General features: G+C 53.3%; 3 protein-coding genes across 3 annotated transcripts; 1 reads left to right on the top strand and 2 right to left on the bottom strand.

Moving 5' to 3' along the window:
• Positions 1-321: 321 nt before the first annotated feature.
• Positions 322-3,179, bottom strand: P168DRAFT_233506 (MAP kinase; the record flags this gene model as incomplete). The annotated part of the gene is made up of 4 exons (XM_024833370.1): positions 322-2,592; positions 2,651-2,802; positions 2,853-2,926; positions 2,995-3,179. 4 exons carry the CDS (start codon positions 3,177-3,179, stop codon positions 322-324), a joined length of 2,682 nt encoding a protein of 893 aa, XP_024694028.1.
• Positions 3,180-6,203: 3,024 nt separating this feature from the next.
• P168DRAFT_250061 (putative C2H2 transcription factor) lies at positions 6,204-9,491 on the top strand (the record flags this gene model as incomplete). Its single annotated transcript, XM_024834201.1, has 3 exons — positions 6,204-6,336; positions 6,417-6,471; positions 6,555-9,491. The coding sequence occupies 3 exons, from the start codon at positions 6,204-6,206 to the stop codon at positions 9,004-9,006; spliced, it is 2,640 nt and encodes an 879-aa protein (XP_024694027.1). The 3' UTR covers positions 9,007-9,491.
• A 128-nt stretch (positions 9,492-9,619) lies between these two features.
• P168DRAFT_325790 (uncharacterized protein) lies at positions 9,620-10,914 on the bottom strand. Its single transcript, XM_024841052.1, has 3 exons — positions 10,309-10,914; positions 10,117-10,206; positions 9,620-10,029 (listed from the first exon to the last, which is right to left on the bottom strand). The coding sequence occupies exons 1-3, from the start codon at positions 10,657-10,659 to the stop codon at positions 9,697-9,699; spliced, it is 774 nt and encodes a 257-aa protein (XP_024694026.1). The 5' UTR covers positions 10,660-10,914; the 3' UTR covers positions 9,620-9,696.
• Positions 10,915-11,374: the final 460 nt, after the last annotated feature.

Raw genomic sequence — 11,374 nt, 5'->3', positions numbered from 1 at the left:
CAAGTCTCCAACGCAAATCAGATCAGATCATCTTCTGGTTTGGTTCCGCTGTGAGCATGCGTCTATTGCAATTAACTAGTGCGAGCAGCAATAGAAATCCCGAGGGCACGTTGCGTGACCAAAACATAGGTGGTAAGTAGATAGAGACGTCGTGGGAAAGGGGGGGCTCCAAAACAGGCTGACTCCGGGGTATTCAACTGAAATTCGAACGATGGTGGGGAAGGAAAGGGAAACGTTTGAGACATGTCCTCGTTATAGGAAGAGATAGAAACAAGCAAAAGGAAAAGGGAAATAAAAGGAGAAAGCCATATGGTTCAGGCCTCATGCGATTGGAGACGCGAGGAATTGGCATTTGAGGAGTTCATCGGCATCGGGTCGCTGCTCAAAGTCCAAGTGGAATGTCATGTCCAAGAACGCGACGGCATCCTTGCTGGCATGTTCGGGGGCAGGGGGTCTGGCCTTGTTGCTCCCGATGGCGAAGATGGCCTGGAGCTGACTGCAGTCGGGGAATGGATGGGCGCCAATGAACATCTCCACGACCAGACAGCCGAGACTCCAGATGTCGGCCTTCTTGGTATGGTGCGTCTGGCGGACCACTTCCGGCGCCATCCAGTATACACTGCCCTGCAGGGAGGGCCGGTGCAGATGGCCGCCGCCGGTGCCGCTGGCTCGGGCGCCAAGCAGCGTTGAGGCCTCCACCCGCTTTGAGATACCAAAATCGGAAATCTTGATGCCGCCCTTGTTGTCCACGAGGATGTTGGCTCCCTTGATGTCCCGGTGGATGATATCCCGGCTGTGGAGGTAGGAAAGGCCAGCCAAGATCTGCCGGACGAAATTCTTGATCAACGGCTCCTGGAACGTGTTGTACTGCTTGAGCATGGTGGCGATGGAACCACCAGGGACGTATTCCAGGAAAATGTTCAGGTACTGGTCATCGGCGGTGGTGCCCAGGTATTGGACGATGTTGTCATGGTGGAGTCCTTGTAGAAGTTCAATCTCGTGCTTGAGGGCCGTGACCATGCTGTTCTTGCGCTTGTCGAATTCAGTGCCCTTGGTGGCCGAGGGGATCTCGACTTGTTTGACGGCCATGAGTTCTCCCGTGATCGCATGCAGAGCGAGGAAGACGCTGCCGAAGGATCCCTCGCCGATCAGCGAGCCCTTCATCCAGTTCTTGGGGGCGAAGTTGTTCCCGGCCAAGAAGTCGTTGAGCCCGTCATCCTCTTCTTCGCCGTCTTCAAGCACCAGCACACTCAGCCGCTCATTGAAGGAGTCCCCACCGTCGGTGGCGGCGACACTAGCATTCTCATCGATCAGGCTTTGACGGGATGTGCTGGGGTCGTCGGAGCCACTATCAAATGAGACGTATGACTTGCGGTTCGGCTCGATGGGTGATTCCTCCTGCAGAGGCTGGAGGGAGCTGGAGGCAATCGAGTCCCGATAGGTGGTTTGCGGAAGACTGAACTTGGAGACGGAGAGGGGTCTTTGTGGGCGACCCTGCGCTCCAGAACTGAGCCACTGGTCCGCAATGCTGGGGATCGGCGGGGCATCACGCAAGCTCGCATCTCGCAGGCTGGAGGCGTAACTGGCGTTGCTCATCACGCTGACCCGGCTCGCCGCACGACTCAAGCGCTGCGACCGGCGAACAGACATCCGCATGGTCTTCTCGATATCTTCCCGGTGGTGGCTGGGGAAATACGACTGGATTTCGTGAATGATCATCTCGCTCGGAGGACGCGCGCCAAAGAACGACCGCAGTTTGGAAACAGGGTTGCGTTCCGTCGCGGGCGGCACGTCCTGTTCCCCGTGCCGGGGGGCTCCCGGCGACAGGGGCTTGTTGATCTTGTACCAGGACTCGCCCGTCAGCTGTTGGATCTTATCTCGGTTGCGCATGTTGGAGCCGCTCAGCGCATTGAGATGGGCATTTTGGCTCTCGTCAAGGGCCAGCTGCGCCGCTCGGCGGAGTTCATCGTTATCCGGTTCGCCCGCATGGATCTTGCGCAGGATCAAACGCCCTCGTTCCCAGCGATGGGCATTTTCGCAGATTTCCATCAGTTCATGATCAGCCAGTCTCCGGCAGTGGGAAGGGTCGGGGTCCAGCCCATCCAGCACGTAGAAACAGTAGTTGCGGTATTGGTGTTCCGGAAGCTGCAGCTTCTTCAGAACGCAGAGGATCACCTCATCGGCCGTCTTACAGTGTTTGATATTCAACACCTTGGTCTGTCCGCCGGTGTAGATGAACCGAATCACGGGCGTGTTCGCTGGGAGCGGTCCCATCGTCAAGCCGTCTAAACTCGGGTTCTGTCGCAGGTGGCTGGGGCCACGGTGACCATGGCCTGCCTCATTCGGCGTCCCAGGGTGGCGGCCGGGGTTGGAGCCTCCGGATGACGGTTGGCTGAAATAGTCCTTGCGCGCGCTCTCTAGCGGGCTGGCGGCGTATCGATGGGGGCGCAGGGGTGATCCCGGTCGCGACGATGGCTTGCCATTGGGATGAGCATGAAGTCCTGAATCTGTCGGGCGGCGACCGGTCGGCGGGGCATAGCGGGGATAGGTTTGCGAATTCGTGTAGACGGCTTCCAGCGCTGCCAATTGTTTCTAAACGACGGGGGGTTAGAGGTTATTATCGCCCCACGCAACCCCCGGAGCCACGTACCATATTTTTCTGCTTTCGATTGGCGACCGACTTGTTCCGGAGTTGCTTGATAGCGACAAAAATCCGGACGCGATCGCCAATCTTCTTGATGCCCATCTCCTGAAGGATTTTCTGATCGCACTCCATGAGGCTGTTGCCATCAAAGTTGTTGGCTAGAGAAAAATCAGTCCCCACCCGCGAGAGGATCGATGAAGTCCCATACCTTTGAAAAGCGATTCATATTGGCCGCAGTTGATGCTGTGAAGCCACGAGATAACTTGTTTCTCGTCCCAGGACCTGACCGACCGTTAGCCGCCATGGCTCTTTCTCCGCGTGCGGGGAGGTCGTCAATTGCGCAGTCTTACCGGACGGCCTGGAGCCCGTCGTGTACATCCGAAAACTCCGACTCCGTGGGACTCATGAAAGCCATCCCATCCTGTGATTTTCCAAAGATGGCTGATTTCTGGGCCGGGCCCAGGTGGTACGAGGTGGTTGGGGTTTGAGTCGGAGGCATCGCCAACGGAGTGTAGGGGGGTTTGGAGGTGAGCATCTTGCAACAACGGCGAGAGCAGCCGGGTGTAGTTCGCTTCAATAATTCCCTTGAGATTCAAATCTATCGTGGTTTTCGTTTCCTTTTTTTCTTTCTCTCCCCTTTATCGAACAGAGAGCGTTGTCCGACGGTGCGCAAATAGGTGCCGATCGATAAGATTCAACGTAGGCTAATTCATGATCCTACAGTACGGCACTACGCCTATTAGTTCATGAAACGATGCGGAGTTCTCATCCGAGAGTGAGGGGATTGCATATTGTAGGGTCATCTCAGGATAAGAGGGGGTGTTGACGCGGGAAATCCAAGGGTCTTTATTGTCTCCCATACCGATATCTTGCAAGTCCGGTTGTCCGATTTCGACACCCTGAACCAATATTCCCGTCCTGGCTGTTCTTGTAGCGATAGTACCGCCGTCACCGGTTACCCCCTAATCGTAACTCCGCCAGGGAAACGCCGAGGGTGAGGATGAACGAAGGGTTCTGGTTGTCGTGATGCTTGAGGGGTTGGTTGGCTGGATGGGTGGGGAGAAGGTAATAAAGGAGGACAGTAAAGGAGGGGGTAGGGAGAAGAAGGAAGGAAGGAAGAAAGAGAAAAGATCGGTCTGACAGGCGCGTCGAGACTAAAGAGAGAAGCCGTATTAAGAGGTGTAGTTGTAGAGAGAGCGAAGTGGGTTGAACTCCGACCGATATGCGGTTCGATGTGCGTTTCTCAAACACGCCGCGGACCATGATTTGTCAACGCCTGATCCAACCTGATCCAACCTGAAACAAAGCCAAACCCCCTGTCAACCCACCGATAGGATTCATTCGGGTCTAGGGTATCAGACAGAGGAGACAGGATTCTCCGTCTATTCTTAGTCTCGCGTCCCGCTTTCCCTGATGGCTTCATGGCGGTGTCCTTCCATGGTTCTTCGCCTTGGTCCTTTGTTTCTGCTTTGTTGCTTCCCCAGATTTCATTCTATCCTGGATTCTCAAAGTAACTTCGTGACTAACTGTTGGTTTAGGATGTGAGGCTTCTGGACTACACCCCCCTCCGTCATTCGTGTTTGGTTACCATTGGTTGGGGGTGATTCATATGGTTAGGTGTATATGTACGATTTTCGTGCCCCATCCCCAGGATCCCGATCAAGGGAGAAGGTGAATCTATTCAATACTACCTGCTATTAATCCCGAACGTCTATCAATGACTGAGACCGGGGGTCCAATCTACTGGTGTTGGTTCGACAAGCCGGTCTGAAACTTGCAGACGACGGCCAAGTTCCAAAGCTTCAGAACAAAGGAGACACCGTTGGGAAACTCAGTCCATGTCAAATCATCCAATCAACACTTGCATCGTATTAAGCCATTGCGTTCGGTGTGACGTTGGTCATCTGTCCATGCCTTTTCTTTTCTTCTTCTTCTCTTGCCCCCCTTTTTTGTCTCTTTCTTTAACGTCTCTGGTCCGGTGGGGTTTGTTGTACCAGACCCGGGTGGAAGTTCCCCATCCAGAATAGGACTGATTCCATTGTAAGGATGACCTGGTGCATATCTCAGCCGCAATGATGAGAGGGGAAAATGAATCAACCAGGGAGGGCAAAAAAGATCAAATTAAGCCTTCCCCTAGTCAGTCCCGTCCCCTGCACTGAAGAGGAGAGAGACTGGTCTGGTTGCTAGGGTATCAAAGCGCAGAAACGGGTCAAAACCACCCCCAACTGGTCTGAAACAGCGTATCCAGACTCACCGAATGGACACCCAACCCACCCCTTGCAGGTTGAAATCGGGTGTCGGTGGGGAGGTTTTCCAGACGGAAAGATCTCGGGGATGAAACCCGATCTGGGTGTTTATTTTAAGCCCACCAGAACAAAAATTGGGCGGCGATCGATGGGCTGGCTCCTGTACCGACGGGGCACTACCCAATCCTGCAGTCTCATATTAAATACCCCTCAGATGATAAATCTACCCAAAACTCGTATGCGACAAGTCTCAACCATGATACGGACTACGGTGATGTGTAATGTCACCTGAAAGGCGTAATATTGACCGTCTCATATACATCATTCTTGTTGGGTTGGATTCACTCACGTCTGAGCCCTCTTAGGGCTGGGATATTCTTACCTTTGTCGTTGTACTAAGAACTATTAACAGGTGACTTTTAAACACACCCTAGTATACAAGCTATTGCCTCTGCCGATTTCGCTATACAACGGTCAAGCTTATGGTGTGACAATGTTGATATTTATATATTGCTGTCATACGACAAAAAGCTCCTCTCTTCAAGATAGCCGAATTAACAGCCCAATCCCTATTTCTTTGTCGCTATCTGATCATCTCGATCTCGTTGACCTCAAAGAACTGGCAGACGATATTTATGTTCATATACAAAGCGCCATGAATAGCGGCTTTCAGGAAGCTACAAAGCGGGAAGCTAGCCTTGATTGTTGATCGAATTGGAATGCTATGTATAGCCATATCCTCGACCGTTACCTCTGAGCCATGAATAGATAGACATCTACTCTCTGGATGACTACTTCCAACGCCCGAGCTTCATTATCTTGCATATGACGGTTGGCCCGCATCATGGCGGATGGACAAGCGAACTGACGCGGAGAAAGCGTATAAAGCCACGTCCGTGATTCTGTCAAAACTGCATCTCCGCACCAGTGGGGAGAGCGGAGGTTATCAGTATGCAGGCTCAATCTTGTTCAACCTAGTCTCGTGCGAGGGGTTGCCAACTCATCGACGAGGATGATAACCTAGATATCAGAACAAGTAGGAACCAACAACGTAGGCGGAGGGATCAGAGAGCAATCCAGATATCGCTTACACAGACGACCCATAATAATCAATCTGATGTAGACTGCAGTACTAGTATCTTGTAGTGTAAACAGGGTAAAGAATGAAAAAAGAATGTAGATGGTCGGGTCTCACGTGACTGGACCGCGCAAAACCCCCCTCACCCGACAACCCCACAGTCTTTCCTTTCCCCGCTCGTCTACGATCCCATCGTGAGAACATGCCCCAATTCCCCGGCCATCATTAATTCGCCATGGAAGACGATAGGTCTGCCCCGGGAAAGGTTAAGAAGAAAACGACTCCCGCCCATCGGAAGTCTCTGTCTTGCGAGTATTGCAGCAGGTCCTTTGCGCGTCTGGAACACCTCCAACGCCATCTCCGCACCCGTTGAGTAACCCTGGATGCCGTTCATCATCGCAATCGGTCCTTTTTTCGATCGAACGATCTGACTAATGCGTGCTTATAGACACCAAGGAGAAGCCCTTCACATGTGATATATGCTCCAAGTCGTTTGCCAGAAGGTAGGCTCATCCCCTCCCCAGGTGGAGGTGGACGTGCAGGGACGAGAGATGTCGCGCTAACCCAGAGGGAAAAATTCTTGTAGCGATCTACTCGTACGGCATGAACGTCTAGTTCATCCGGCTGAGGCTGCAGTCCATCGAGAAAACCGCAATCATCACTCCCATGAAGTGCCCCAGACGTCACCGACGATCATCCAACCGGCCCACCATGAATCCCGCATGCTAGAGCTGGCAGATGCTATCCCGATTCAAGCACAGCAGTCCGTTCCGGTCCCGCCGCCAGAGGTGCAGGTACAACCGCCACCGATCGTGGAAAATCCCCCGTTCAATCACTCTTGGGGGTATGATCTAAACCTACTCTCCCACGCTGCGAGTCATGTTGCTCTCGAGAGCCAGCAGGAGAGCCTTGAATCGATCCGGAAGTCCTCCCAGCCTCAGAACGTGGCCGGCCCGCCCCAACCGCTCACCCACATCCCAGAAAGAGTCATCAGTGATAACTATGGCGTGGAGCCGTCCATCCTGGATCTCACCGATCTAGGGGACCCCGTTCAGGATTTTACGGTCTTTCTAGAGAGTGTTGGCCTCTCGTCGGACTGGGACTCGGGGGTCTTCTCCAGTGTGGAAGAACCAATCGTCCCCACCTCCCTCCCCATGGAGTCGAAACCAACGCCCCGCGACTCGAGACTGGGGCCGGACATGATGAGTGATCCGCGAACGGCCGACGATCCCCCGTCGTTTTCGAATTTTGGCTCTCGGCTGCCATCTCTGCAACCCGAGCCCCATGAGGTGGATGACCGCCTGGGGTTTGGCGATGACGGCCCCCGTCCCGCGTGGGACATATCCAATAACGATCGTCAAGTATTTGTGTCCAAACTGGAGGCTTTCGCCTATGTTCTGCCAAAGGGTTTTGTGCCCCCAACCAGACACGCTCTCTCCCGTTTCTTTGCCGGTTACATCAACGGCCTCAACGAGCATCTTCCCTTTATCCATGTGCCTACTCTCTCCGTTGCCAGGTGCTCCCCGGAACTCACCCTTGCGCTGGCTGCGGCAGGCTCCCACTATCGCTTTGAGAACAACCGGGGTATCGACCTGTTCCATGCGGCCAAGGCCATCCTGCTGGAACGGCTACAGAGACGAGATAGCAAGCAAGTGGCCTGCCCGTCGTGGAACTTCCTATCCCCCCAGTCGGGATTCCACGAATCTCGTGACTCGTCCATGGTCTCAAACCATCCAAGCAGCCCCTTCCAATCACACCACTCCATGCCTCACCCGGTCGACCCCGCAGGATACGCGCTGGAAGATTCAGATGCCCACATGGAAGTAATTCGAACCTTCCTGTTGCTCACCGTGTTTGCTTCTTGGGAGAGGCACCCTGAACTTTTGCGAGAGATCCTTTCCCTTCAAAGCACCTTGGCCAGGCTCGTCCGAGAGCATGGGCTGTCAGAACCTCCGCCAAGTCCGGATCCCAATAACTGGGAAGATTGGGTACGGCGGGAAGGTAACCGACGCACCAAGCTCATCGTTTACTGCTTCTTCAATCTCCACTCCATCATGTATAACATTCCCCCCTTGATCCTGAATGCGGAGCTCAAACTGAACATGCCCTGCTCTCACGATATATGGAAGGCCAATAATGCAGTCCAGTGGCGACGGGTGATCCGCAGTCGGCAGCCTCTAGAGATCCCGTTCCAGGAAGCTTTTGCCAGGTTGTTCCTCAAGTCTAACCTACCCAGCTCGGCCGCGCCGATCTCACCGCTGGGCAATTACATCCTTATCCATGCGATCATCCAGCAGATATTCTTTGCCCGGCAACTGTGTCTTTCCGTGCCGAACATGCACGGCACCAGCTTGCGACCAGAAGATTTGTCCGCTCTGGACAGCTCATTGAGCTCTTGGAAGGCATTGTGGAAGCGGACTCCCGAATCCAGCATTGACCCCCAGAACCCAGCCGGCCCGATTGCATTTACCTCTACGGCCCTTCTGGGGCTGGCCTATATCCGACTGCATGTGGATCTGGGGCCTTGTCGAAACCTTATCACTCAGGACCCGCTTCGGATCGCTAGGGCTCTGAATGAATCGGCCCCGATCTCCCGCAGTCCTCGTTTGATCATGGCCCTCCTACACTCTGCCCACGCCCTGTCGATTCCTGTGCGACTGGGTATTGACTTTGTGGCGAGGACCCATTCGTTCTTCTGGAGTATCCAGCACTCGCTCTGCAGCCTAGAATGTGCCTTCTTACTGAGCCGCTGGCTGCTTCTGATCCCGATGACCCAGGCGGAGCAGAGGCTATCGGACCATGAGAGGAAGTTGCTCCTGTGGATCAAGAGCATGATGGATGAGACCGACATGGCCGTCGACCCACCAGGCGCGCCGGACATAGATTTCATGGCCGACCCCTACAAGGTCAAGCAATTGAGTGTCGCCATTGTGCGCGTGTGGGCGCGGACCTTTAAGGGGAACACGAGCTGGGCGATCGTCGACCTTGTCGGATCCAGCCTGGACGCCTATGCAGATCTACTAGAGACCCAACTCTAGTGTCCGACCGGACCTGGAGGACTTCCCCCGCTTGAACCTTTCCTATCTGTTTTGGTTTCTTATCCTTATCTTCCCCTTCTTTCTTGCTTGCTGATCGGTTGGTTTCTTTCTCTGGGTTTGGTGGATCCTGGATGATACACGACATCTCTGTATACCCATGTTCGTTCTGGATGAGGTTTTCTTATTGTTCTCTCTGCTATGAACTTTGTTCCTCTTTTATTTTCCTGTGCTGTATATAATTCCTTTTCTATCCCCCACCTATCTCTGACTCTTGCGTTTACGGGGGCCGAGTATCTGCCGCGCGGTTATGGGTTTGCAGGCGTCTTCTCTTTTTACTCCTCTGGTTTCTTTCACGCCCATCAGAATACCGAATGGGATTGATTATCTTCTGCTGCTTTTGTTTCTCCCTCTCTTATAATGTTCACGGCGTGGTTATGGCTTTGCGAGAGAAAAGCAAAGAGAACGAGGTTTTGAACTATTCACTTTACTACTGATTCTTACAGTATGGAATGCAATGCAATCTTTCGCGTCTTCTAGTATGGTTTAGTAGGGCTGGTCACTACCCGTATTTATATTATATTATATTATATTATAGTTATAGTAATGGTATCTTCTAAAGAGGGACAGTCCCCTCATCTGGCCAGTGTAGTCAGCCCCGCAAACACACTGTACCAAACCCCCAGGCCTCACTCAAGACGCTACCCCAGATTTCGTCTTCGTCTTCGTCTTCTGTCTAGATACACTCGCCGGGACGAACCGCAACGCAGCCATAGATTTCTCCAGCTGGGAGACGCTATCTTCCTCGGTAGACTCAATCTGAGACGCTATCGTTTGCTGAGATGAATCCACGAGCTGAGGCTGCGGATGCGGATGCGGACGAGAAAAAGACGTCTGCCGATGCCGCAGCCGGCCTTCTTGTGGCGAACCTGGGGGGTTTGAGATGCGCCGTCTGTGGGACTGTCGTGGGCGTAGCATGGACGTTTGCTTGTCGAGTCCGTCGTTGACGATGTGAAAATTGTAGGTCTATCTTGTTAGTTTGTCCCTGTGTTTTTGTGTTCCCCCGGGGAAAGGAGGGGAGCGAGGAAGGGAGGGAAGGAGAGTGTGACATACCCTCGGAAACATGTGCTTGTCAATAAGGTGCATTCTGCGCTTCTGGGGTGTCGAGCATTTACGCTCGCAGTCTTCCACGAAGCAACCGTACTGTTTTCAGTCAGCGATTGACCACCATAACATGAATGAAAGAATGAAAGAATGAGAAGACATGGTAGGAAGGGTAAATAAAAAAGAGACAAATAAACACACCGTCTTCTCCCCCCTCTCCCTCTTCGCCGCAATCAAAGGATCATGATTCTCCTCAATATGCAGATCCAAAAACCGATCCGTAGGGAAATTCTTCCCGCACTCCACGCAGCGGTTTACATGCGCCTGGCGATAATGGACCTCGTAGTCTTCATACGAGGGGAACGTCAGAGCCTCCCGGTGCGGGGGCAGCGAACAGCGCATCACTTCGGCGACTGGGGCGTCGGGGTCCTGGAGATGGATCTTGGAGCGGCCGGGTGGTGATGAAGTCGGGGAGAAGGATGGCGATGGCGACGCTTGGGAGGGAGTGTCTGGGGGAGAGTCGAGGGAGGGGGATCGAGAGCGTTTGGCCATGTTGGACTCTTTTTTTCTTCTCTTTTTCTTCCCTCTTCTTGATTTCGTTCTTCTGCTTGCGCACCCTCCTTTGGGTTTGGGGGTTGGTTGATTGGTTGAGAGCAGGTGTTGTGGATATGCGCGTCCTGCAGCTGCAGCGTTTTCTTGGTTGGGAGGGTGTTTGTGCTTGATTCTATAGTATACACTCTATGGTTTAGAGTATGATATTCTCGTAAGGGAGGTTTGTCTAGTCGTAGTAATAGAAGGTCAATCGGGGGATATATGATATACTTCGGGATACAACAGAATCCGTATGATCGATAGAAATATAGATTACATCATAACGGCCGTACGTCGATTACATACCATACGGTCACATCAATACCGTACGATCCACGGAGCGGCACCAGCCACAGCCCTCAACCAATCAGATCAACCTCAGCCACTGCGGGCGCTGGAATTCTTTTTTTCTCGGGGAGCAAAAAGTTCCCGTGATATCTGGATATCTTCGACGAGCGGCTTCAACCCCCCTCGTTCCTCCTTCCCCCATTGCTCTTGGCCTCACTATACTATCGCCAATTTTGGTCTCTCAACGTTCTTATTTTGATATCGCCGTTACCGCTGCTGCCGGCGCTGCTGGCACTCGTCTCGCGCCCCACCCTAGAGATCCCGTCCGCTCCTTTCGCCATCTCTCTCATACTGATGGATCGTTCACTGCTCTCGTCGCCCGCAGACT

Source organism: Aspergillus campestris (assembly GCF_002847485.1).
Source record: "Aspergillus campestris IBT 28561 chromosome Unknown P168scaffold_4, whole genome shotgun sequence".
NCBI lineage: Eukaryota > Fungi > Ascomycota > Eurotiomycetes > Eurotiales > Aspergillaceae > Aspergillus > Aspergillus campestris.
Note: the sequence above shows the minus strand (reverse complement) of the source record. Positions and strands in the feature narration are given on the sequence as shown.